This window comes from Pseudophryne corroboree, chromosome 5, assembly GCF_028390025.1.
Source record: "Pseudophryne corroboree isolate aPseCor3 chromosome 5, aPseCor3.hap2, whole genome shotgun sequence".
Lineage (NCBI taxonomy): Eukaryota > Metazoa > Chordata > Amphibia > Anura > Myobatrachidae > Pseudophryne > Pseudophryne corroboree.
In genome coordinates, this window is record NC_086448.1 from 836758952 (window position 1) to 836786588 (window position 27637).

Sequence of the window (27637 nt, forward strand, 5' to 3'; positions counted from 1 at the left end):
TCTCTCTCTGTCTCCCATCCCCCTCTCCCCCTTCTCTCTCTGTCTCCCATCCCCCTCTCCCCCTTCTCTCTCTGTCTCCCATCCCACCCTCTCCCCCTTCTCTCTCTGTCTCCCATCCCTCTCTCTTCCCCTTCTCTCTCTCTGTCTCCCATCCCACCCTCTCCCCCTTCTCTCTCTGTCTCCCATCCCACCCTCTCCCCCTTCTCTCTCTGTCTCCCATCCCACCCTCTCCCCCTTCTCTCTCTGTCTCCCATCCCTCTCTCTTCCCCTTCTCTCTCTCTGTCTCCTCTATCCTGGCTCCCATCTTCCTCTCCCCTACTGTCTCATTATTTCTTTCTCATTCTCTTCCCTCACCTTCCCATCTCTCTTCTCCCCCTTCCTCTCTTTCCCTCTTCCTGTCTATCGCCTTCTGCCTCTCGTCTCCCTCTCTGTGTCTCTCTTCCTTCTCTCTCCCTCCATCTCCGTAATTCATTCTTTCTTTCTCTCTCTTCTCCCCCTTCCTCTCTCTCTCTGTCTCCCATCTCTCCCCCTTTTCTCTCTGTCTCCCTTCCCTTCTCTATCCCTCCATTTCCCCAATTCATTCCCTCCTCTCTTCCCTCACCATCCCATCTCTATTCTCCCCCTTCCTCTCTTTCCCTCTGCCTCCTATCTCTACCTCTTCCTCTCTATCTCCTTCTGTCTCTCGTCTCCCCCTCTGTGCGTCTCTTCCCTTCTCTCTCCCTCCAATTCATTCTTTATTTCTCTCTCTCTCTACCCCCACTTTCCCATTTCTCTTCTACCCCCTCTCTGTCTCCCTTCTCTACTACAGTCTCCCCCAATCATTCTTTTTCTCTTCCCCCACCTTCTGATCTCTCTTCTCCTTCCTCTCTCTATTCCCCAATCTCTATCTCCCATCCCTCTCCCCCACTTCTCTCTCTGTTTTCAATTCCTCTTTATCCCACTTCTCTGTCTCTGTCTCCCAGCCCTCTCTCACCCCCTTCTCTCTTTATCTCCCATCCCTCTGTCTCCCCCTTCTCTCTCTATCTCCCAGCCCTCTCTCACCCCCTTCTCTCTCTATCTCCCATCCCTCTGTCTCCCCCTTCTCTCTCTCTATCTCCCATCCCTCCCTCTCCCCCTTCTCTCTTTCTGATCCCTCCCTCTCCCCCTTCTCTCACTGTCTCCCATCCCTCTCTCCCCCTTCTCTCTCTGTCACCCATCCCTCTCTCTCCTTTCTCTGTGTCTCCAATCCCCCTCTCTCTCCCTTCTCTCTCTGTCTCCAATCCCTCTCTATCCCCCTTTTCTCTCTGTCTCCCATCCCTCTCTCTCCTTTCTCTGTGTCTCCCATCCCCCTCTCCCTTCTCTCTCTGTCTCCGATACCTCTCTCTCCCCTTCTCTCTCTGTCTCCGATCCCTCTCTCTCCCCCTTCAATTCCTCCCTTTACCCCCTACTGTCTCCCCCTATTAATTACCCCCCCCCCTCATCTCCCCCTATCCTCACTCTTTATCACTTCATATCCCTAGAGTAACGGCTGCCATTGCAATCACACTGTTCTGCCCAATCAGGTTCCAGCAATAATTCCTGTAGGCCGGAGGACAGTTTCTGCTCTGCAGCTTGCTTATGGGTCCAGCAATGGATCCCAGCGGCCGGAAGACAGTTTCTGCTCTGCAGCTTTATTGTGGTCCAGCAATGGATCCCAGCGGCCGGAGGACAGTTTCTGTTCTGCAGCTTTATTGTGGTCCAGCAATGGATCCCAGCGGCCGGAGGACAGTTTCTGCTCTGCAGCTTTATTGTGGTCCAGCAATGGATCCCAGCAGCCGGAGGACAGTTTCTGCATACAGCTTGTCAGCCCAGCTATGCCTGATCTTGACAGCGCAGCCCCACTGTGCCTGAGGTGCGGGACTGAGCTGCATGGAGCGAGAGGTAGGAAGGGATTACAGGGAATGCCAGGGATGCGGCCTGTAGTTGGATAGAGCTATCAGCAGGGGGCGTATGTGTACTGTTTGGTTTCAATGCGCATGCAAAAGACAGACACCATAGCTAATTATATAACCGGGATGTAGTTATGTGACCCCCGCTAACAATACCGACCACTACATCCCACCCAATCAAAATCCCGCCGGTCGAGATGCCGGCCACCAGGGACAATTTCCTCTCGTGGGTGTCCATGACACCTGTAGAGTGGGGAATAGAACATGTGGAGAGCCACCGAGCCCGCTGCATTTTCCATATGGGAACGATTTATGAATGCCCACAGATGAGACCCCAGGAGCTGACAATCCAGAAGTTTGTGGTAAATAAAGCAGCCCGCCGTCTCCCAGAAAATGTGAGTCTATACATTATTCCCCGGACCTACATGTGTCCCGTATACACCTGAGCATGTGTTGCAGCCTTATAAATAAACGGTAATCGTGGCGAGAATGAATCTGGCGCCGGGGAAAATTCATTCTCCCTCATTTCTCAGGATTCCAGTTGTCATGACAACCAGGATGGAATTTGTTTGAAGGAAAAAAAAGAAGACAACGACAAATCTGTGCTGCCAGACTGCGTTCAGCCTTCGTTACTGACGCCCGGGCAATCTCTGTTCTGTAATAATCATTTATTAATGTGTCAGTGATATACAAGGGGCGAGCCGCACAGACGAGGCTGCCAACAGGCCCGTGTCAGGGGGCCGCACTGTGCCAAACTGGCCTCGTGTACCAGGAGCGTTCCCAGGAACAGGTAAATACGCAGATGAGCCCCTGGGGTAGCTCAGCAAACTGACATGCACCGGCAGAAATGGGCGATAAATAACCTTCCACTATCAGACTGGGAAACACGTGTACTATTCACAAGGATAAAAAGATCATCTGCGCAGCGCGGACAAAACTTCACGTCCATGGGAAACAGAATGTGTATATTTATATGCAACCATTATATAATTATACATTGCCAATGCACTCTGTACAGCGGATCATGGGGGTCATTCCGAGTTGTTCGCTCGCTAGCTGCTTTTAGCAGCATTGCACACGCTAAGCCGCCGCCCTCTGGGAGTGAATCTTAGCTTAGCAGAATAGCGAATAGAAAATTCTTAGCAGTTTCTGAGTAGCTCCAGACTTACTCCTACACTGCGATCAGCTCAGTCCGTTTCGTTCCTGGTTTGACGTCACAAACACGCCCTGCGTTCAGTCAGCCACTCCCCCGTTTCTCCAGACACCCCCGCGTTTTATCCTGGCTCGCCTGGGTTTTTCCGCACACTCCCAGAAAATGGTCAGTTTCCGCCCAGAAACACCCACTTCCTGTCAATCACACTCCGATCACTTCAACGATGAAAATTCTTTGTTCGGATGTGAGTAAATCTACTAAGTTTTGTGCTAAAATACTGCAACGAGCGAACAACTCGGAATGACCCCCCCATGTGATCACTGAGATATAATGAGCAGCTGCAGCAGTCACAGCAGGGGAGGAGCTGCGGAGTGGGGTGGTATATTTATATATATATATATATATATATATATACAGGGGCATTGCCAGAACTTTGTGGGCCCCGTAGCAACATTTTGAAGGGGCCCCTGTCCCAATGCTTCTAGAGAGACCTCTCCGCAGCTGGTGTTCATTTTATGCCCCGTAATGGTGCCCTAGTTCATTTTATGAACCATAGTAGAGCCTTAGCTTATGTCACATTATGGGGCTGCCAGTACACATTATACACATGGTGTTCCCAGTTCATATTATACACACGGTGCCCCCAGTACACATTATACACACGGTGCCCCCAGTGCACATTATACACACAGTGCCCCTAGTTCATATTATGCCACGTACCTCCAGTACACATTATACACACGGTGCCCCCAGTGCACATTATACACATGGTGCCCCCAGGTCATATTATGCCACGTGCCTCCAGTACACATTATACACACGGTGCCCCCAGTGCACATTATACACACAGTGCCCCTAGTTCATATTATGCCACGTACCTCCAGTACACATTATACACACGGTGCCCCCAGTACACATTATACACATGGTGCCCCCAGGTCATATTATGCCACGTGCCTCCAGTACACATTATACACACGGTGCCCCCAGTGCACATTATACACATGGTGCCCCCAGGTCATATTATGCCACGTGCCCCCAGTATACATTATACACACGGTGCCCCCAGTGCACATTATACACATGGTGCCCCCAGTGCACATTATACACATGGTGCCCCCAGGTCATATTATGCCACGTGCCTCCAGTACACATTATACACACGGTGCCCCCAGGTCATATTATGCCACGTACCTCCAGTACACATTATACACACGGTGCCCCCAGTGCACATTATACACATGGTGCCCCCAGGTCATATTATGCCACGTGCCTCCAGTACACATTATACACACGGTGCCCCCAGTGCACATTATACACATGGTGCCCCCAGGTCATATTATGCCACGTACCTCCAGTACACATTATACACACGGTGCCCCCAGTGCACATTATACACATGGTGCCCCCAGGTCATATTATGCCACGTGCCCCCAGTATACATTATACACACGGTGCCCCCAGTGCACATTATACACATGGTGCCCCCAGGTCATATTATGCCACGTGCCTCCAGTTTGTATTATGTAACATATAATACCCTCCAGTACAGGTTATACCAGTTACAATGATCAGGTCCAGGGACATAACTAGATATATTGTAGGCCCCAAGGCAGCGGCACTCCCTGCACCTCTGCTAGCTACGCCCTGTGTATACACAGTGGGGTCACATTATTATGAGCACCAGCTAATAGCCAGAGTAACCGCGGTGTGCGGCACGGACAGCGGCTAGACGGCTGAGCTGTCATGTTAGACACACGTCTGGTAGCCCCAGGGTCATTGTGACGGTGAGCGGCTCCACTGTAGCGCGTCGGTCGGCCCTCACGCACCTTCGTAGCCGACGTTCACCTCTCACATCAGTGTCACGTGGCGCTCCGCAGCTTCCACGTCTGTTATTTACAATGATACCATTTGTCCAGTCATGATACACCTTCACCGCAGCAGCACGCGGACAGGTCACACACCACCGCCCTTCTCCCGAAAGCCGATAATCATCCCTTTCTGCAATCAAAGAAATCACCCCTTTTACCCATGACGGCAACGAGTGATATGTGTGCAGATGGCCTATCACACACCTTATATACCCACCAGCCAGCGCACACCTTATATACCCACCAAGCCAGCGCACACCTTATATACCCACCAAGCCAGCGCACACCTTATATACCCACCAAGCCAGCGCACACCTTATATACCCACCAAGCCAGCGCACACCTTATATACCCACCAAGCCAGCGCACACCTTATATACCCACCAAGGCAGCGCACTCCTTATATACCCACCAAGCCAGCGCACACCTTATATACCCACCAAGCCAGCGCACTCCTTATATACCCACCAAGCCAGCGCACACCTTATATACCCACCAAGGCAGCGCACTCCTTATATACCCACCAAGGCAGCGCACTCCTTATATACCCACCAAGCCAGCGCACACCTTATATACCCACCAAGCCAGCGCACTCCTTATATACCCACCAAGCCAGCGCACACCTTATATACCCACCAAGCTAGCGCACGTTACGTGACGTACTTCATGGGCTACGCACTGCCGACGTCACATGTAGGAGGGGGTCATAATAACGTGACTAGACTAGATAGATAGTATACGGGAAACCACCTTCTTATTACAAGCACAATGCTTTGCCTCCTGCGGGAGACGCCCGGGACTCGGACTCTTACAGCTGGGATTGGTCGCTCCTGGCTGAGACGACGGTACACAATTAGGTTACAGAACGACTCTGATTAAATAAAAAGGAGATTTTCTTGTTTCCACCTTTCTTCTTCATGTCACATTTACATAATTTTAACACAAATTCCTTTTCCCAGAAGGAGAGGGAGGGGGGGGGGGGGGGGGGGGGGGGGGGAGGGGGGCTCCCATCCTGTAATCAGATGCATAATTGAGGGGTAGCCGCCTGCAATGGAAGCCAGAAATCCATTATGTCTGGGGTAATAGGTTCTGCTACAAGGAGAATTACACAGATTCTGTCTCTCAGGCACCTGCCATCACCCACTGACAAGGGGCATGCAGAGGGGGGGCTGACTAGTGCTGGGCAGATCATGTAATGGCTGCATTACCGAGGAGGAGGAGGAGGAGGAGGGGGCCAGTATAACGAAGCAGGCCCTGGTCAGATCGCTCTGTGCTCTGCGCGGCCTTCTGTACTATGGGGGTCATTCAGACCCCCACAGTACAGAAGGCCGTGCTAGTTTTTTTCTCTGCGCTGCGATCAGGTCAGAACTGCGCATATGTATGCACCGCAATGTGCAGGCGCGTCGTACGGGTACAAAGCGGATTGTTGCTGTGCGATGGGTATTACGAAGAATCCATTCACACAGCCGATCGCAAGCAGATTGACAGGAAGAAGGTGTTTGTGGGTGGCAACTGACCGTTTTCTGGGAGTGTTTGGAAAAACGCAGGCGTGTCCACGCGTTTGGAGGGCGGGTGTCTGACGTCAATTCCGGTCCCGGACAGGCTGAAGTGATCGCAGCGGCTGAGTAAGTTCTGGGCAACTCAGAAACTGCACAAAACTTTTTTGTACCGCTCAGCTGCACATGCGATTGCACACTTGCTAAGCAAAAATACACTCCCCTATAGGCGGCGACTATCTGATCGCTGCGCTGCAAAAAAACCTAGCGAGCGATCAGGTCTGAATTAGGCGCCATGCCAGTGCTAAGAGAGGAGCCACTCGTCTCTCATATTTATCACACAACATAGGTGGCGCAGCAGCTGACAGCGCATCAGACAACGCAATACGTCTTACCCCCCTAATAAGAATGATTCTGAGGATACTGCACATCAGGAGAGGAACAGCCCTTGAGTTTGGGTGGAAATTGGAGTCTATTTACTAAGCCTTGGAGAGAGATAAAGTACCAACCAATCAGCTCCTGTCATGTCACAGGCTGTAATTGAAAAATGACAGTTAGGAGCTGATTGGTTGGTACTTTGGGGCCTATTCATAAAGCAGTGATAAGAGTGGAGAAGTGAGCTTGTGGAGAAGTTGCCCATGGCAACCAATCAGCTGCTCCGTATAATTTTATAGTATGCAAATTCTAAATGTTACTTCAATGCTGATTGGTTGCCATGGGCAACTTCTCCACTGGCTCACTTCTCCTCTGTTTTCATGAATAGACCCCTTTATCTCCGTATAAGGCTTAATAAATAGACCCCTCAGTGACTTCATTGGTCCCCATTGCTTTGCCTCTCACCACTCATGCCCCTGTCCCCTCAGAGGTCTATTCGGTGGGAAGAGAGGTCCCGCAGGACTAACCAGGGACTTCTTACGCTGTGGTAAAGTGTGATAAGCTGGGATTGGCCCTTTCTCCGGCGTTTCTGTGAGGGGCTTATCTCAGCTTCATATATCAGCCCCTGAGAAACATGCTGGAAAGACTCCATTTTGGGATGCAGGAAAATCTTGGCCCAATAATATAATTTAGTACATCATGCGCCTTTATATAACAATCTCACTCCTATATGCAGGTCCTGAAATCCCGGCTGGGTCCCTGCAAATCTAATGCGCCATCATATATCCCGGATTTCTGTCCCAATCACATCATCTAAAGGTTCCAATTCCGAAAACAAAATCTAATCTCCATGGCTGGCCGGCAGCTTCCCGCTCTTCGTCTGAAACAGCGCAAAACGCGAATGCACCAAGCCCACGGGGTTACGTTACCACCCTCTGGTCTGTGACATGAATACACACGCGGGTGACTACAACCTATGCGCATGGTCTTCTTCTGGCGTCGCCAAAGGGGCCTCATCACTCTGCAGCATAACATTAACATCTGTTATACACCTTGAAGTTTTGTGGCCAAGAGGCCTGTACACTAAGGGTCCCGTTACACACGTGGAAACAATCGTTTTGGTATATATTGTGTTCACTATTAGTGGCCAGATGTGGCCGCCAACCTCCGCCCCCTGCGTCCCTTGTGGCAGGGCATGTGCACTAACACTGAACGGTTGGACCCAGCAGGTACTGATTAGTGCTGGAATCAGCGTTGGTGCAGTAGGTACCCCTCAGCCTTCCCCGCATACACGCAACATTGAATTGCTTCCTTATTTTAGTATTCACCATTTGTGGCAAGATGCATACGTAATTAACATGTCGCACTCGATAATGAACAGGCACCTGAGAAACTGAAACCTGTAAATGTGAGAGATCGGGTAGGCAGAGTTTTTTCCTCGAGTAGAGGTTCCATAGTGCACCCTCAGATGGTGCGGTCAGATTGCAGATTTGTAAGATTGAGAAGTGATCATCCAGCAAAGAGCTAATTTCCAGAGCAAATACAGAGTGTCTGCTGCGTGTCACACTGATCAGTAACGGCCCCTTTACTACAGTCTACAGGCGTCGGCGTGTTATCCTGCTGACACGGTGGAAACATCAATACGGGATGCATTTGGGGAAAGTATTAAATCTGCTAATGTTTGTTCTTCTGGGCAGTTAGGAAATCACCAACTGACTGTGATCGGCGTCCTGTCCCAGCCAGCTACCAACATTTCCCCCAGTTATAATTAATTACCATCATATTATATCATACATAGCGTTTGTGCGCTGGAGGCGCTGAAACATTTGTGGAAAAAAATAAATTGCTGCATGACCCTAATATAATGGCCATAGTAGTGAGACAGCAAGGACAGCACATAGGCCCTCATTCCGAGTTGATCGCTCGCTGCCGATTTTCGCAGCGCAGCGATCAGGTGAAAAACACGGCATTTATGCACATGCGCTAAGTACTTTCAAACAAAACTTTGTAGTTTTACACAAGCTCGAGCAACGCTTTTCAGTCGCTCGAGTGTTCGTTGTTTGATTGACAGGAAGTGGGTGTTTCTGGGCAGCTTTATTCTCACGCTGCAATGTAGCTCTGAGCTAGGACACGTCCCTCCCACACCTAACTCTCTGCACATGTTACATCTGCCCCCTGCAGTGCAGCATGGTGTTACCCAGGTGCTCAGTTACTGACTGCTTCTGCATGTAGCCCACACATACTGGGCAGCTTTATTCTCACAATGCAATGTAGCTCTGAGCTAGGACACACCTCTCCCACACCTAACTCTCTGCACATGTTACATCTGTCCCCCTGCAGCGCAGCATGGTGTTACCCAGGTGCTCAGTTACTGGCTGCTTCTGCATGTAGCCCACACGTGCTGGGCAGCTTTATTCTCACGCTGCAATGTAGATATGAGCTTGGACACGCCTCTCCCACACCTAACTCTCTGCACATGTTACATCTGCCCCCTGCAGTGCAGCATGGTGTTACCCAGGGGCTCAGTTACTGACTGCTTCTGCATGTAGCCCACACATGCTGGGCAGCTTTATTCTCAAAGGGAAGAAGGGAAAGGCTGTGTTGTCGGTGCACATAAGGGAGACTAGATCTGGTTATCACATCTGCCTATATTTATTTAAAATTTAACTTTTATTGATATCTATTTAAAACTAGTGTACATTACTTACACATAACCATGAGTATAAGCGAAACATAGAGGTTAAAAATTATGACGTAGACAAAACATACAGAGTGCAAATGAAATAAAGGTGATTTAAAGATTAAAATGTGTGTCCACGTGTCTTTTTCCAATGTCCAAATATGTATACTCTATTATTCCATAATGGGATCAGTGTTCATTCATATGTTTAGTCATTATTATGCTCTTGAAGGAGGCATTTAGGGAATGTGGATATTAATTAGGATAATGTCTTAGGTATAATTTCAATATGAGCTGTTTAATATCAGCTTATGTGTAACACAATAATCGTCGCAATATCTAATTGGATCAGATGTATGGTAAAGTGTAGAAAACAAAAGTGATGCTATACATTCCATATGGATATATGGTACACTCTAAGGGGATGAATATCTTCCTCAGTTGTTTATGATCAGTAACATATGTAACGTCCTCTTATGGTAGTTAGGTAATCACACTATTACTGTCCCTTGAAGGCAGACACCTCCATTCATAGGGGCTGGTGATACCCACTCAGTTAATTTGATTCAATACCTTCCAAATGCCTGATTTTATTCGTGATTAAGTATATAACAGTTGATTATAATAGTTAGGTGTTCAGAATATTATTATCCCTAGAGGAAAAGGCGTCCTCATTATGCAGGATTAGTGACACCTTTCTGTGATAGACAGAATATTAATTATACACCATCATCAGGCATCAGACAATTCATTAGGAAGGGGAATCATTTATTGTATTATAGTTGTTTATAATATCCACATGTTACGATCTATCAGATATTCACATTAGTATGTCCTTAGAAGAAGGGTATCTTCATTTATTAGGACTATATTGCAGATAATAGGACTTAAATATCAGTGTACAGCTTTCCAGATTATGCATCACCATTGAGCATCTAACATAATTAATAAGAAGGAGAAACCTTCATTTGGTATATATAATAGCGACGTATTGAATAAAGATTTTATTATTCTGATATGTACCACCTAATGAAGATAGATATTCCAAGTAGCACTATATATTAGTGTTAACACATGTGTTTTATTCACAGCTACCACATTATATCATATCACAGTCACCCCTATGTGATCACTGACAAACTTGGAGGGTTCATCTGGAAACATTTGTTGCATTTGCATTTGCTCTGTTGTATCAAATGTAACATAGAAATGGAGTGTATCTATTTGAGCTTGAGGCAATTCCTTCTGTTCCCTAAATATGTCAGAGGATTTTAACAGCCACTGCTGCTTTGTTCATTACTCCATTACATTGTTAGGTAATCAGCAGATATATTACTATCTATATTTCAATAATCATCTATCCACTGTGTCCTAGTAATAGTTGTGATATTCACTACACATGGTGACTGGATAGCGCTGATTAGTCATTAATTTGGAAATATTTGTTGCAATTATATCATAGGCGCTTAATAACACTGACACATCTAGCCTGCAAGCCTGGTCCATTAATCTTAACTTGCAGCAGTGCTTACAACTCCCCAGGGCCGGCGACAGGGGGGGTCAAAGGGGACACCTGTACCGGGCCCCAAGGATCAGAGGGGCCCCACTGTTACAGGCAGTCACGGGACATGGCGGCAGCAGCACCGCTGGCCAGGATTCCTGTTCCCTGTGCCAGCCTCTTCTGGTGGGGTGTGAGTGAGTCTCTCCCCAGGGTAAGAGTGTATTGGTGAGGGCTTTGGGATGGGGTGAGGGAGCTGGGAGACACCGACTGTGAGTGAGGAAGGAGAGGTATACATATTTATATATGTGTATAAATATATTTATAATAAAGAAAAAAAGTTTCTTATATAGCGCAGCAAACTCTGTTGCACTTTAATATATATATACTTTATTGTTGCATATTGAAGCTGCACAATGTAACTATGGTGATGGGTGCACCTTGGTGATGTCATCAGGAGGCGCTAAAATGGTGAGGGAGAACACTTTAAATATGGTGAGTTATTGTTTGTTTTTTGTCCTTACGAAAATGAGCTGATCATTGAAACGTTGACCAGGAGACCTGCCTTACTGTCCTTTTCTCCTGAGTGCCGCAGAAGTGTGGATGTATGTAAGTAACACTGCCTCTGTTTAGTGTGATACTGAGGGCACCAGAGCAAGTTTATATATATATAATATATATATATATATACATATATATATAAAATCTGAGGGGGCCCCAGAGATATCACTGTACCGGGCCCCAAGATTTCTGTTGCCAGCCCTGCAACTCCCTATATGTTCTCAATTGAGTCTGACTGCTAATGCTGCATTACTTGTATAATGACAATCTTCCTATCCACTGAACTACAATATGACTCTCAAAGATTCGATAATCATATATTCACTGCCTCATACTGATAGTCTGAACACAATAATTGATTAGAGCTGACTAAACATTGTTATAACATGGACATGGAAACACGTGGAGATACGCTGCCCACACGCGTGTTCCGCCGTTACTCTGACAGCTTCATCAGGGCTGAACCAGAATGCCTCTCCAGGCATGATACTTGAGCTCTCCTAGTGATCCAATCAGCGACGAACGACTGGTCACGTGTGGTCACTGTCCAATCGTGACACTGCTCCCTTGGTCACATGATCCCGGGAGCCAATGACGGGACTTTATAATTGTCATGGTAACGGCTGTTTGTAGCCCTATATTCCCGGACATTGCTGATCGTTCATGCCCTGTTATCTGTATTGATGTGAGAGGTGCGGCTGCTGTGCGTGTGGCGGTGCCTGCTGCCGTGCAGGTGTAGACTCGGTACTCACCAGGCGCCGCTCGCTCTCACCTTCAGGTACCGGAACCCTCAACGGACCTGGAAATCTTCACTCGGATCCGGACACGGCGATTCCCTCTCGGAGCTGACCGACGACCTAGCTGAGGAGAGAAGGGTTTACATCAAAGGGGTATCGACCCTTCTTCCGGTGGAACAGGGGATACCCCAGGGGTGGCTGCGACCTTCACCGGCTGGGTGAATGGTCATCACCGGCACAAAGCCTCAGCTACCCAGCTTTCACACACTCGCGCTTTCGCACGTAGTGTGATGAAAGGGATTCTCACGTCCGTGAGCAATCCTAACTCCGGCGCTCGGGGACAAACAAGGGACAGACGTACACGGATGCTACTCACCGTCACGAGTCTTGCACTCCGATCTTCTCCACTTACAGGTCCCTGTAAGGAGGCAAAGAGAAACAGCCGTGCAGGGCCTAACTCTGACCTAGTGTCACACCCTATACTATCTACAACAGCGGAGCCCTCAAACTAGCTCTGTGGGTGTGGTGCAACACAACTATGCACAACTTACACAACACATACACTTTGCCCTGCACGGTAACAACATATAACACACTATCGGAGTTACAACATAAAACGGTGCTGTCCCTTTATCTACCCGACCCAGAACACCCAGTAGTGGGGACCGCACAGCTCACCCACCTACCGTACTCTCAGGGTGGCCTGAGCCTAGCGCCCAGTACCACCTTTACTCACCTCAGGGAAACGCTGCTTCGCTGGGCCTAGCGCCCCCTAACTGCCCACAGGCCGGAGGCCTGACTTTGCCCACGGGCCTAGCGCCCGCCTAACTTGCCGCCCGTTGGGTGACCTGGGCCTTGTGCCCAGGGTCACCTTTCATATCCCTAATTGGCCACAAATCCACTAGGGCCTAGCGCCCTCTAATGTCCCCACAGGCCTAGTGCCTGAACGTGCCCCTCGGGCCTAATGCCCGCCTAACTGTGCCCACAGGCCGGTGGCCTGACTATCCTCATGGGCCTAGTGCCCAACATGTGCCCCCCAGGCCTAGTGCCTGCCTATCTGGTGCCGCAGAGGTTGGGTGGCTTGGGCCTAATGCCCAAACCACCTAATCAGAATAATGACCCCCAATCTCCTAACCGCGCCACAGGCCTAGTGCCTGACTTGTGCCCTCGGGCCTAATGCCCGTCCCTGGTGGTCTAGGGAGGAAAAGGGGAGGGGGGAAGGATGCCTCACTGAGGCCTTACCTAACCCGGGGGCCTCCGGTGCCCTCTTCGGCCGCTGGCCCGTCCTGGCCAGCGGCGCCGCCGTCGCATCGCCGCGTCCAGCCGCCGCTGGACATCTTCTTTCCCAGGGCTGGAGTCTTCAGGCCTCTTCAGCGGCCACCGGAGCTCCTCTCCCTGCGGCCGTCGTCGTCTTCCTCCACGCAGTCCTTGTTTCCTGTCCGGCTCCTCTTCCTTCTTCGCGCTCTTCTGCGCGCGCGCTGTCCTCTTCGGCTCCCGCCCGCGACGTCTTCTCCTCTTCCCCCTCCTCAGCGCCGTCGTCCTCCGCTCTGGCTCCCGCCCGGCGTCTGACGTCAGACGCCGGGGGCGGGGCCTATGACGCGGCGAGCGCCGATTGGCTCGCCGCGTCTCTCTCCTATTGGCTGCCGCTCCGGGAGCCGCGATTGGCTCCCGGAGGGCGCCAACATTCAAACCCTCCAGCCTGGGGTCCGGTGCAGGGAAAAGGGTAATCCCTGCACCGGACACCCGCCGCCGCCACGCACCCAGCGCTGGGGACAGACAAGCTGCCCCAGCGCTGTCCCCAACTAGGGACAACACAGATGTGCCCACAGGGCACATCCTTACATTTCCCCCCCCTTTTTCCTTTGTAGTCCCTACAAAGTTCCTCACGACGCCCATTGTCCGCGGGTCAGGGAATTCCGAGGTCCCTCCGGCGAGGGTGCATTCGGGGGCCCAGCCTGGACCAGCTGTGACCCCACATCCTTCCTCCTCCAGCTCCGGGTTCCTCTTGCGTCCTGACCTCCATCGGCGGATCCTCTGGGGGAGTGGCATCTCCTCACGGTCGCTTGACGTTGGCCACCAAGGGGAATCTTCTTCCACGGGGACAACAGTCACCCACTCTTGGCCTCCGATATCGTCTGTGGCTTCGTCCCTGTCTTCCGGGTGTGGTATCGACCACCACCCAACAGCGGAATCCTCCGGGGCATCCGTTTCCTCCCGGGCAACAGCCACAACATGTCGCATTTCCTCGTGGGGCATCTCCAAAGGTCCTATCTCTTCCTCTGGAACGGGTCCTCCCACGGCAACGCAGTCCTGTCCCCGTACGTCGGTCCATTTCGGCACTCCTGGCAGGTATTCTTGCTCCAGGACTATCTCCTCCTCTTCACGGAGGGCATTCAACTGGGAGCATGACTCCACCCGATCCTGCCAGTCACTCTCGTCGGCGCTTCCGATGCCAGAGTCGTCCTCCATCTGTTCTGGGAGGGATTCGTCGGCGGACAGCTCACCGTAGTCCGAGTCCTCCTCCGATACCTGGACTGGGGTATTACTTTCCTCCTCAGCGTACTTCTTCGCTTCCGCTGGCACCTCTGCTTCCTCAGCGTACTCCTTCGCTTCCGCTGGCATCGTTACTCCCTCAGCGTACTCCTTCGCTTCCGCTGGCATCGTTACTTCTTCAGCGTACTCCTTCGCTTCCGCTGGCATAGTTACTTCCTCAGCGTACTCCTTTGCTTCCGCTGGCATCTCTTGGTACCCAGGACACTCCTGTTCCGCACGTCCTGGTCGTGGACGGTTCCATCGCGGGGAGATTCCGGACGTCTCAGTCACTGGGTCTTCACGCTTTTCTTCACAGCGTGGTCTCTTCACCTCCCAGTCGTCCACCTCCGCTTCATGCGGGAAAGGATTCTGCCTTACTGGGGTCACTTTTTTTGGACAGAGTAGGTCCGCGGCATCTTCCCAAGGGCACTCACTGGCCGCATGTCCTGGTCGCCGACACTTCCAACAAGGGAGGGCCACTGCCACCTTCTCCAAGACGGGTTCCTGGTCCACCTCCTTCACTGGGGAATCTTCACCCGTTGGTTCCGGCTCAGAGGAAATGGGCACCTGCGAACTAACTTCAAGCAAGGCCTTCCGCTCCATTTCCCTGGTTTCCTCCTCCCATCTCTGGGCGCGACCATCCGCAATCATCCGGTCTTCATTCCACGGACAATCGGGAAGCGCATGTCCTCTCGCCTCGCAGAGCGCACACACAGGCTCTGCAGCCACCCGGTCCCAAAGCTGCTGACGAGACTCCGTCATCTTCTTCACCGTGGCCTCGTAGTCCGTCCTGTCTTCAGTCCATGGACATTCCAGGAGCAGATGTCGGGGATCTCCACAGTTTTCACACCGGGAATCAACCTCGTCTTCGCTCGACTCTTCGTCCCAGGGACAACTGTTGTGCTCATGCCCGTAGTTTCCGCAGAGCAAACACCAGGACTCCTTCGCTTGGCCCTTCTGACGTCTTCGGTCCGCTTCCTGGACCACCTTCTTTGGGGACGTCTCTCGCCAAGTACACTCGTCGGTAAAGTGACCTGTTTGCCGACATTTCTTGCAGGGCGTCACAGCGGCCTTCTTGCGCCCCTTCTCCCGGCGCTCTTCTTTTTCACGCTGGACCGACCGCTGCACCATCTTCAGGATGTCTGCCCCAGACACCGTCACCCAGTCGCTCTGGTCCGCACACATCCGGGGGTGAGTCTTCTCCGGAGCCGTCCGCAGGGAGGTCTTCTTGGTGGCGTTCCACATCGTGTCCGTGATCCGGTCTCTTTTATCCTGCCGACTACGCCAAGTGTGAGAGGTGCGGCTGCTGTGCGTGTGGCGGTGCCTGCTGCCGTGCAGGTGTAGACTCGGTACTCACCAGGCGCCGCTCGCTCTCACCTTCAGGTACCGGAACCCTCAACGGACCTGGAAATCTTCACTCGGATCCGGACACGGCGATTCCCTCTCGGAGCTGACCGACGACCTAGCTGAGGAGAGAAGGGTTTACATCAAAGGGGTATCGACCCTTCTTCCGGTGGAACAGGGGATACCCCAGGGGTGGCTGCGACCTTCACCGGCTGGGTGAATGGTCATCACCGGCACAAAGCCTCAGCTACCCAGCTTTCACACACTCGCGCTTTCGCACGTAGTGTGATGAAAGGGATTCTCACGTCCGTGAGCAATCCTAACTCCGGCGCTCGGGGACAAACAAGGGACAGACGTACACGGATGCTACTCACCGTCACGAGTCTTGCACTCCGATCTTCTCCACTTACAGGTCCCTGTAAGGAGGCAAAGAGAAACAGCCGTGCAGGGCCTAACTCTGACCTAGTGTCACACCCTATACTATCTACAACAGCGGAGCCCTCAAACTAGCTCTGTGGGTGTGGTGCAACACAACTATGCACAACTTACACAACACATACACTTTGCCCTGCACGGTAACAACATATAACACACTATCGGAGTTACAACATAAAACGGTGCTGTCCCTTTATCTACCCGACCCAGAACACCCAGTAGTGGGGACCGCACAGCTCACCCACCTACCGTACTCTCAGGGTGGCCTGAGCCTAGCGCCCAGTACCACCTTTACTCACCTCAGGGAAACGCTGCTTCGCTGGGCCTAGCGCCCCCTAACTGCCCACAGGCCGGAGGCCTGACTTTGCCCACGGGCCTAGCGCCCGCCTAACTTGCCGCCCGTTGGGTGACCTGGGCCTTGTGCCCAGGGTCACCTTTCATATCCCTAATTGGCCACAAATCCACTAGGGCCTAGCGCCCTCTAATGTCCCCACAGGCCTAGTGCCTGAACGTGCCCCTCGGGCCTAATGCCCGCCTAACTGTGCCCACAGGCCGGTGGCCTGACTATCCTCATGGGCCTAGTGCCCAACATGTGCCCCCCAGGCCTAGTGCCTGCCTATCTGGTGCCGCAGAGGTTGGGTGGCTTGGGCCTAATGCCCAAACCACCTAATCAGAATAATGACCCCCAATCTCCTAACCGCGCCACAGGCCTAGTGCCTGACTTGTGCCCTCGGGCCTAATGCCCGTCCCTGGTGGTCTAGGGAGGAAAAGGGGAGGGGGGAAGGATGCCTCACTGAGGCCTTACCTAACCCGGGGGCCTCCGGTGCCCTCTTCGGCCGCTGGCCCGTCCTGGCCAGCGGCGCCGCCGTCGCATCGCCGCGTCCAGCCGCCGCTGGACATCTTCTTTCCCAGGGCTGGAGTCTTCAGGCCTCTTCAGCGGCCACCGGAGCTCCTCTCCCTGCGGCCGTCGTCGTCTTCCTCCACGCAGTCCTTGTTTCCTGTCCGGCTCCTCTTCCTTCTTCGCGCTCTTCTGCGCGCGCGCTGTCCTCTTCGGCTCCCGCCCGCGACGTCTTCTCCTCTTCCCCCTCCTCAGCGCCGTCGTCCTCCGCTCTGGCTCCCGCCCGGCGTCTGACGTCAGACGCCGGGGGCGGGGCCTATGACGCGGCGAGCGCCGATTGGCTCGCCGCGTCTCTCTCCTATTGGCTGCCGCTCCGGGAGCCGCGATTGGCTCCCGGAGGGCGCCAACATTCAAACCCTCCAGCCTGGGGTCCGGTGCAGGGAAAAGGGTAATCCCTGCACCGGACACCCGCCGCCGCCACGCACCCAGCGCTGGGGACAGACAAGCTGCCCCAGCGCTGTCCCCAACTAGGGACAACACAGATGTGCCCACAGGGCACATCCTTACATTGATACATTAGTATACCCCATAGTAGCCTGTTCCGCTATCTCTGAGGTTTTACTGTATTGTGTCAATAACGGTGTCAGTTGGTTTCTGCAATATGCGTATAAAGAGACCACGTTTATACCGCTCAGCATATACTTTTGCCGTTGGCCTAATTGTAAATATACATGTCTGGTGTTCACTGACCCTGTGCCCTGTATAACATATAGGTCCTCCCATCTGATTATACATATAGTTCATAAATGGATCCTATTATCCCCTTATTATTATCTCTTTGTTTAACTGGAACATATGCTAGTTATGTTAAATCGAAAACCATTAATTTAATGGGTATAATTATACGAATACAGCCAATTCCACTAGACAGATCAGAGAATGTCCGTATTGAATAAACTTTGATCATTATTATGCCATGGTATTTAATTCGTCAAATTATATCTTCAATATATCATAGGTAAGTATGTATCTGTTAGACAAGGAATATTTGAAACAGGATTCAATCCCCGGTATTCTAATTAAGACCTGGCTATTGTTCCATTCTTATTATAGCCTATTGAATTTGATATAATAATCAGCTACTCTGATAATTGCATACACTTTACCAACAATTATATTTATCTTTATTGTTGTATACTCCACTCATTGACCTACATCTATATAAGTGGTCCCATAATACCACAAAGTATAAAAATAATTTTCCTGTTCTATAGGTGTATCAATAGTGACTCAAAGGAATAAAAGTGAAATAAAGTAAAATAGAAGTGTCATTTATGGTGAAAGTGAACCGCTAAGTCATTTAGCATGATACTGCTGAAAGGAATAGGGAAAATATGAGATATGAGGAGAATAAAAGGTAAGTTGAAAATATTACGACCCCCTCTAAGTAAAAGACGTAAAAAAATGTGTGTTGTGTGATGAACGTGCCATATACAAATCCAATTCAGTGTTTAAACATAAAAAGTGATGGATAAGGAGAAAAGGAGGGGAAAGGAAGAAATTAAAAATAAAGATTAAAAATTATTAAGTGAATAAGGTATATGTTAATTTGATGAGTTCTGCGATTTAAGTTGTACACAGATGAAAAATCAGATCAATTCAATATAAGAGCCAAATAATAACTCTTCTAAACTACTACTAATTTAAAGACGGGAGTGGTACACAAATAACGTCATCATTAACTTGGATCTATTGGAATAAATCCAGATCTCAAGATTAATTCATACTGGAGGAAGTGTATAGTTGTTGTAAACAACCAGATAGTCATTTGTCTGAATTAATAATAACTTTCACATAAGAATGATAAATGAGTGATGTCATTATTAACTTGGATCCATTGCATTAGATCCAAATCACAGAATTAATTTACACTAGAAAAGGTGTATAACTATTGGATTCATTCAATCCGTTGGGATATAGGCTGTCAAGAAGGAAAATCATTTTAGTTTCGAATTGGAGTAATTCTTGGTCCAGGTTGCCACCACGTATGCCCAACTGTATATGCCTTAAGCCAAAAGCTTTGAGACCCGATGGATCACTATTATGATGGTTCAAAAAGTGTCTCGCAACAGGTTGTAGGGTTTTAAAATTGGAAGCATCTTTTTTTAGCATTACGTATGCTTCCGATGTGTTCCAAAATTCTGACCTTTAATGGTCTAATAGTTTTCCCTACATATTTCCTGTGACATGGGCATTCAAGATGGTAAACAGTTCCTATGGTTGTACACGTGATTTTCGGGGAGATTGTCCATTTTTTTCCGAATTTGTCAAAAAAGTGGTCAACAGGGACCATGTGGGCACAGGCTTTGCAATTACCGCAGGGTGATGAGCCTATTGCTTTCACCCTATTATCTGGAATTTTAGTCAAATGGCTATGTACCAATCGATCTCTGATACTTCTAGATCTTCTCCAGCTCGCTTGAGGTTTTGTAGGCAGGGCTGTCGCCAAATCTGTGTCAGTTTGAAGTATGGGCCAATGTTTGTGTAAACTGTTTAATATCCCCTTCCATTGGGTATTGAAGGTGCCCACGAACCTAATAGGTTCTTCTCGGGAGGCTTTAGGTTTGGGTTTTAGCAGAGTGTCTCATTCATAAGTGCTCACTTCTCTGATTGATCGATTCAGAAGCTTCTTGCTATACCCTCTCGATTGGAGGCGAGAGAGAGTCTCTACACTAGCATTAGTCATGATAAAGGGATTAATGCTATAAAATACTTCTTGAGTATGGAGACCCACAGCGAACTCAGTGAATTTATCATTGAGCTGTTGGAATTTATCCTGTCTAAAAACTACTTCACCTGCAATGAGTACCACTACCTTCAGGTGAGGGGCACAGCTATGGGGACAGCCTGTGCCCCCACTTACGCCAATCTCTACCTGGTGTGGTGGGAAAGGGAAGTAGTGTTTCAGGAAATTTTTTAAAAATATACTGACAACATATTGATATATCTCAGATATATTGATGATATATTGATATTGTGGGAGGGCCCATTGAGGGAATTGAAAGAGTTCATTGAAATTCTGAATACTAACGACCTCAATCTCAAATTGACTTTGGAAGCTAGTCAGACCTCCATCAATTTCCTGGACATTTCTATATCCATCAATGATGAAGGAAACATCTCAACAGATTTATACAGGAAGCCTACAGCGACAAATAGCATCCTACATTCAGATAGTTCTCACCTCCCAGCCACTATTCGAGCAATACCCAAGGGAGAACTACTCAGAATCAAAAGAAACTGTTCTAGTGAAGAAACCTTTCATGTTAGGCAGAGTTAACTCAATGAGCGCCTCCAATCGAGAGGGTATAGCAAGAAGCTTCTGAATTGATCAATCAGAGAAGTGAGCACTTATGAATGAGACACTCTGCTAAAACCCAAACCTAAAGCCTCCCGAGAAGAACCTATTAGGTTCGTGGGCACCTTCAATACCCAATGGAAGGGGATAGTAAACAGTTTACACAAACATTGGCCCATACTTCAAACTGACACAGATTTGGCGACAGCCCTGCCTACAAAACCTCAAGCGAGCTGGAGAAGATCTAGAAGTATCAGAGATCGATTGGTACATAGCCATTTGACTAAAATTCCAGATAATAGGGTGAAAGCAATAGGCTCATCACCCTGCGGTAATTGCAAAGCCTGTGCCCACATGGTCCCTGTTGACCACTTTTTTGACAAATTCGGAAAAAAATGGACAATCTCCCCGAAAATCACGTGTACAACCATAGGAACTGTTTACCCTCTTGAATGCCCATGTCACAGGAAATATGTAGGGAAAACTATTAGACCATTAAAGGTCAGAATTTTGGAACACATCGGAAGCATACGTAATGCTAAAAAAGATGCTTCCAATTTTAAAACCCTACAACCTGTTGCGAGACACTTTTTGAACCATCATAATAGTGATCCATCGGGTCTCAAAGCTTTTGGCTTAAGGCATGTACAGTTGGGCATACGTGGTGGCAACCTGGACCAAGAATTACTCCAATTCGAAACTAAAATGATTTTCCTTCTTGACAGCCTATATCCCAACGGATTGAATGAATCCAATAGTTATACACCTTTTCTAGTGTAAATTAATTCTGTGATTTGGATCTAATGCAATGGATCCAAGTTAATAATGACATCACTCATTCTTATGTCAAAGTTAGTATTAATTCAGACAAATGACTATCTGGTTGTTTACAACAACTATACACTTCCTCCAGTATGAATTAATCTTGAGATCTGGATTTATTCCAATAGATCCAAGTTAATGATGACGTTATTTGTGTACCACTCCCGTCTTTAAATTAGTAGTAGTTTAGAAGAGTTATTATTTGGCTCTTATATTGAATTGATCTGATTTTTCATCTGTGTACAACTTAAATCGCAGAACTCATCAAATTAACATATACCTTATTCACTTAATAATTTTTAATCTTTATTTTTAATTTCTTCCTTTCCCCTCCTTTTCTCCTTATCCATCACTTTTTATGTTTAAACACTGAATTGGATTTGTATATGGCACGTTCATCACACAACACACATTTTTTTACGTCTTTTACTTAGAGGGGGTCGTAATATTTTCAACTTACCTTTTATTCTCCTCATATCTCATATTTTCCCTATTCCTTTCAGCAGTATCATGCTAAATGACTTAGCGGTTCACTTTCACCATAAATGACACTTCTATTTTACTTTATTTCACTTTTATTCCTTTGAGTCACTATTGATACACCTATAGAACAGGAAAATTATTTTTATACTTTGTGGTATTATGGGACCACTTATATAGATGTAGGTCAATGAGTGGAGTATACAACAATAAAGATAAATATAATTGTTGGTAAAGTGTATGCAATTATCAGAGTAGCTGATTATTATATCAAATTCAATAGGCTATAATAAGAATGGAACAATAGCCAGGTCTTAATTAGAATACCGGGGATGGAATCCTGTTTCAAATATTCCTTGTCTAACAGATACATACTTACCTATGATATATTGAAGATATAATTTGACGAATTAAATACCATGGCATAATAATGATCAAAGTTTATTCAATACGGACATTCTCTGATCTGTCTAGTGGAATTGGCTGTATTCGTATAATTATACCCATTAAATTAATGGTTTTCGATTTAACATAACTAGCATATGTTCCAGTTAAACAAAGAGATAATAATAAGGGGATAATAGGATCCATTTATGAACTATATGTATAATCAGATGGGAGGACCTATATGTTATACAGGGCACAGGGTCAGTGAACTCCAGACATGTATATTTACAATTAGGCCAACGGCAAAAGTATATGCTGAGCGGTATAAACGTGGTCTCTTTATAAGCATATTGCAGAAACCAACTGACACCGTTATTGACACAATACAGTAAAACCTCAGAGATAGCGGAACAGGCTACTATGGGGTATACTAATGTATCAATACAGATAACAGGGCATGAACGATCAGCAATGTCCGGGAATATAGTGCTACAAACAGCCGTTACCATGACAATTATAAAGTCCCGTCATTGGCTCCCGGGATCATGTGACCAAGGGAGCAGTGTCACGATTGGACAGTGACCACACGTGACCAGTCGTTCGTCGCTGATTGGATCACTAGGAGAGCTCAAGTATCATGCCTGGAGAGGCATTCTGGTTCAGCCCTGATGAAGCTGTCAGAGTAACGGCGGAACACGCGTGTGGGCAGCGTATCTCCACGTGTTTCCATGTCCATGTTATAACAATGTTTAGTCAGCTCTAATCAATTATTGTGTTCAGACTATCAGTATGAGGCAGTGAATATATGATTATCGAATCTTTGAGAGTCATATTGTAGTTCAGTGGATAGGAAGATTGTCATTATACAAGTAATGCAGCATTAGCAGTCAGACTCAATTGAGAACATATAGCACTGCTGCAAGTTAAGATAAATCGACCAGGCTTGCAGGCTAGATGTGTCAGTGTTATTAAGCACCTATGATACAATTGCAACAAATATTTCCAAATTAATGACTAATCAGCGCTATCCAGTCACCATGTGTAGTGAATATCACAACTATTACTAGGACACAGTGGATAGATGATTATTGAAATATAGATAGTAATATATCTGCTGATTACCTAACAATGTAATGGAGTAATGAACAAAGCAGCAGTGGCTGTTAAATCCTCTGACATATTTAGGGAACAGAAGGAATTGCCTCAGGCCCAAATAGATACACTCCATTTCTATGTTACATTTGATACAACAGAGCAAATGCAACAAATGTTTCCAGATGAACCCTCCAAGTTTGTCAGTGATCACATAGGGGTGACTGTGATATGATATAATGTGGTAGCTGTGAATAAAACACATGTGTTAACACTAATATATAGTGCAACTTGGAAAATCTATCTTCATTAGGTGGTACATATCAGAATAATAAAATCTTTATTCAATACGTCGCTATTATATATACCAAATGAAGGTTTCTCCTTCTTATTAATTATATTAGATGCTCAATGGCGATGCATAATCTGGAAAGCTGTACACTGATATTTAAGTCCTATTATCTGCAATATAGTCCTAATAAATGAAGATACCCTTCTAAGGACATACTAATGTGAATATCTGATAGATCATAACATGTGGATATTATAAACAACTATAATACAATAAATGATTCCCCTTCCTAATGAATTGTCTGATGCCTGATGATGGTGTATAATTAATATTCTGTCTATAACAGAAAGGTGTCACTAATCCTGCATAATGAGGACGCCTTTTCCTCTAGGGATAATAATATTCTGAACACCTAACTATTATAATCAACTGTTATATACTTAATCACAAATAAAATCAGGCATTTGGAAGGTATTGAATCAAATTAACTGAGTGGGTATCACCAGACCCTATGAATGGAGGTGTCTGCCTTCAAGGGACAGTAATAGTGTGATTACCTAACTACCATAAGAGGACGTTACATATGTTACTGATCATAAACAACTGAGGAAGATATTCATCCCCTTAGAGTGTACCATATATCCATATGGAATGTATAGCATCACTTTTGTTTTCTACACTTTACCATACATCTGATCCAATTAGATATTGCGACGATTATTGTGTTACACATAAGCTGATATTAAACAGCTCATATTGAAATTATACCTAAGACATTATCCTAATTAATATCCACATTCCCTAAATGCCTCCTTCAAGAGCATAATAATGACTAAACATATGAATGAACACTGATCCCATTATGGAATAATAGAGTATACATATTTGGACATTGGAAAAAGACACGTGGACACACATTTTAATCTTTAAATCACCTTTATTTCATTTGAACTCTGTATGTTTTGTCTACGTCATAATTTTTAACCTCTATGTTTCGCTTATACTCATGGTTATGTGTAAGTAATGTACACTAGTTTTAAATAGATATCAATAAAAGTTAAATTTTAAATAAATATAGGCAGATGTGATAACCAGATCTAGTCTCCCTTATGTGCACCGACAACACAGCCTTTCCCTTCTTCCCTTTGTGTATCTATGATAGCTGTAGTTGGTAGCACCCCCACAGTGGATGGTAATTACCACAAATCTAAATAGGGGTCCGTTATGGAACTTATGTTCCAAATGCAGATTTAAGATAAATATAGTGTGTGTGCAGATACAATTCTTTTGTTCGCCAGCTTTATTCTCACACTGCAATGTAGATATGAGCTAGGACACGCCTCTCCCACACCTAACTCTCTGCACATGTTACTTCTGCCCCCCTGCAGTGCAGCATGATGTTACCCAGGTGCTCAGTTACTGGCTACTTCTGCATGTAGCACCATACTTGCCTACTTTTGAAAAAGCATTTCAGGGAGATTGTGAAAGTATTACCTATCAGCGTGGACGTCACTGCTACATCTGAGAGGTGTGTCATAATATGACTTACATCCAAATGTAAATGAGCCCCTGAGTTAGTAAGATCTACTTGTTGAAGAAAAGACACTGATATTGTTCAGGATTGATTCTGTATTGTGTTTTACAAGAGGTTTCATATACTGTAAGTGACCACGAGAAACTTTATTTAAAATGCATGTAACCATAGGGATCATTGTGCCTTGTTATTACCAATGCAGGGAAATGATCCCATTTGAATGTATGTATCTCTGATTTATTTTTCCCCCCAAGAATGTAATAGCTGCATAATGGGGATAAGGTACAATCAGGGAGATTGCTGGTCTATTCAGGGAGTGAGGGAGATTGCTGTTATTTCAGGGAGTCTCCTGCAGAATGCTGGAGGGTAGGCAACTATGATGTAGCACACACATGCTGGGCAGCTTTATTCTCACACTGCAATATAGATCTGAGCTAGGACACACCCCTCCCATACCTAACACTCTGCACATGTTACATCTGCCCTCTGCAGTGCTGGCAAAAATTAAACGCTGAAAAATTGGGATTCAAACGCAGAAACCCACTGATTCCACGTAAACTGTGGAATCAATGTTTTTTCCCAGTGTGCAAAGCCAATTTTGTGTTTGTTCTGCACACTTTACTTCGCAGCTCATCAGTCTGACTGCGGGGACTTGCGCACAGGATATTCCCCGCTAATGGAATAGCTCCGGTGTGTCAATTACTGTAGCTGCATGGGTTCATTGAATAGCCCCTGTGTGTAGAATCAGGAGAGGCTGATCAGGCTGGGTGAGAATGGAGAGGACATTGCTCTGCCATCAGTAATGGTATCCGCCCACGCTCTGTATATAGTAATACATAATAACACATACACTATACGTACACATAATATACACATTCTCACCATGTTGAGCGGCAGCGATTTGATGACCCTGTATTCCTTCTTAGGTTCCAGCTTGTAGACATAATGGTCTGTAATTAGCAGCCCTCTGTCCTTACACTTGTTAAAGCGATTAATCTAGAAGGTGATAGAAATGTTTAGTACATTGCACAAATAGTGCCTCACACCCCTTATCTATACACAAGTCACACTCACCCCTCACACCCCTAATATATACTTATGTCACACTCACCCCTCACACCCCTAATATATACGTATGTCACAGTCACCCCTCACACCCCTAATCTATGTATATGTCACACTCACCCCTCACACCCCTAATCTATGTATGTGTCACACTCACCCCTCACACCCCTAATCTATGTATGTGTCACACTCACCCCTCACACCCCTAATCTATGTATGTGTCACACTCACCCCTCACACCCCTAATCTATGTATGTGTCACACTCACCCCTCACACCCCTAATCTATGTATGTGTCACACTCACCCCTCACACCCCTAATCTATACACGTGTCACACTCACCCCTCACACCCCTAATATATGCGTATGACACACTCACCCCTCACACCCCTAATTTATACGTATGTTACACTCACCCCTCACACCCGTAATCTATACGTGTCACACTTAACCCTCACACCCCTAATCTATACATGTGTCATACTCACCCCTCACACCCCTAATCTATACGCGTGTCACACTCACCCCTCACACCCCTAATATATACGTATGCCAAACTCACCTCTCACACCCCTAATTTATACGTATGTTACACTCACCCCTCACACCCGTAATCTATACATGTCACACTCAACCCTCACACCCCTAATCTATACATGTGTCACACTCACATCTAACTCCCTTAATCTACACATGTGTCACACTCACCCCTCACACTCCTAATCTATACATGTGTCACACTCACCCCTCACACCCCTAATCTATACACGTCACACTCACCCCTCACACCCCTAATCTATACACGTGTCACACTCCCCCTCACGCCCCTAATAAATACGTATGTCACAGTCACAGTCACCTCCTGTCACACTCACATCTAACTCCCTTAATCTACACATGTCACACTCTCCCCTCACACTCCTAATCTATACGTGTCACACTCACCCCTCACGCCCCTAATAAATACGTATGTCACACTCACCCCTCACACCCCTTATCTATACACGTGTCACACTCCCCCCTCACACCCCTAATAATAAGAATTTACTCACCGGTAATTCTATTTCTCGTAGTCCGTAGTGGATGCTGGGAACTCCGTAAGGACCATGGGGAATAGCGGGCTCCGAAGGAGACTGGGCACTCTAAGAAAGAATTAGGACTACCTGGTGTGCACTGGCTC

General features: G+C 47.3%; 1 protein-coding gene across 1 annotated transcript in view; it reads right to left on the reverse strand.

Annotated features, from left to right (window-relative positions):
- MYO1G (myosin IG) overlaps positions 1-27637 on the reverse strand; it is a 508951-nt gene that overhangs the window by 240557 nt on the left and 240757 nt on the right. The window contains exon 20 of the mRNA XM_063924584.1: positions 26275-26388. Coding sequence (XP_063780654.1) covers positions 26275-26388 — 114 coding nt within the window. The remainder of the gene's footprint in view (positions 1-26274; positions 26389-27637) is intronic.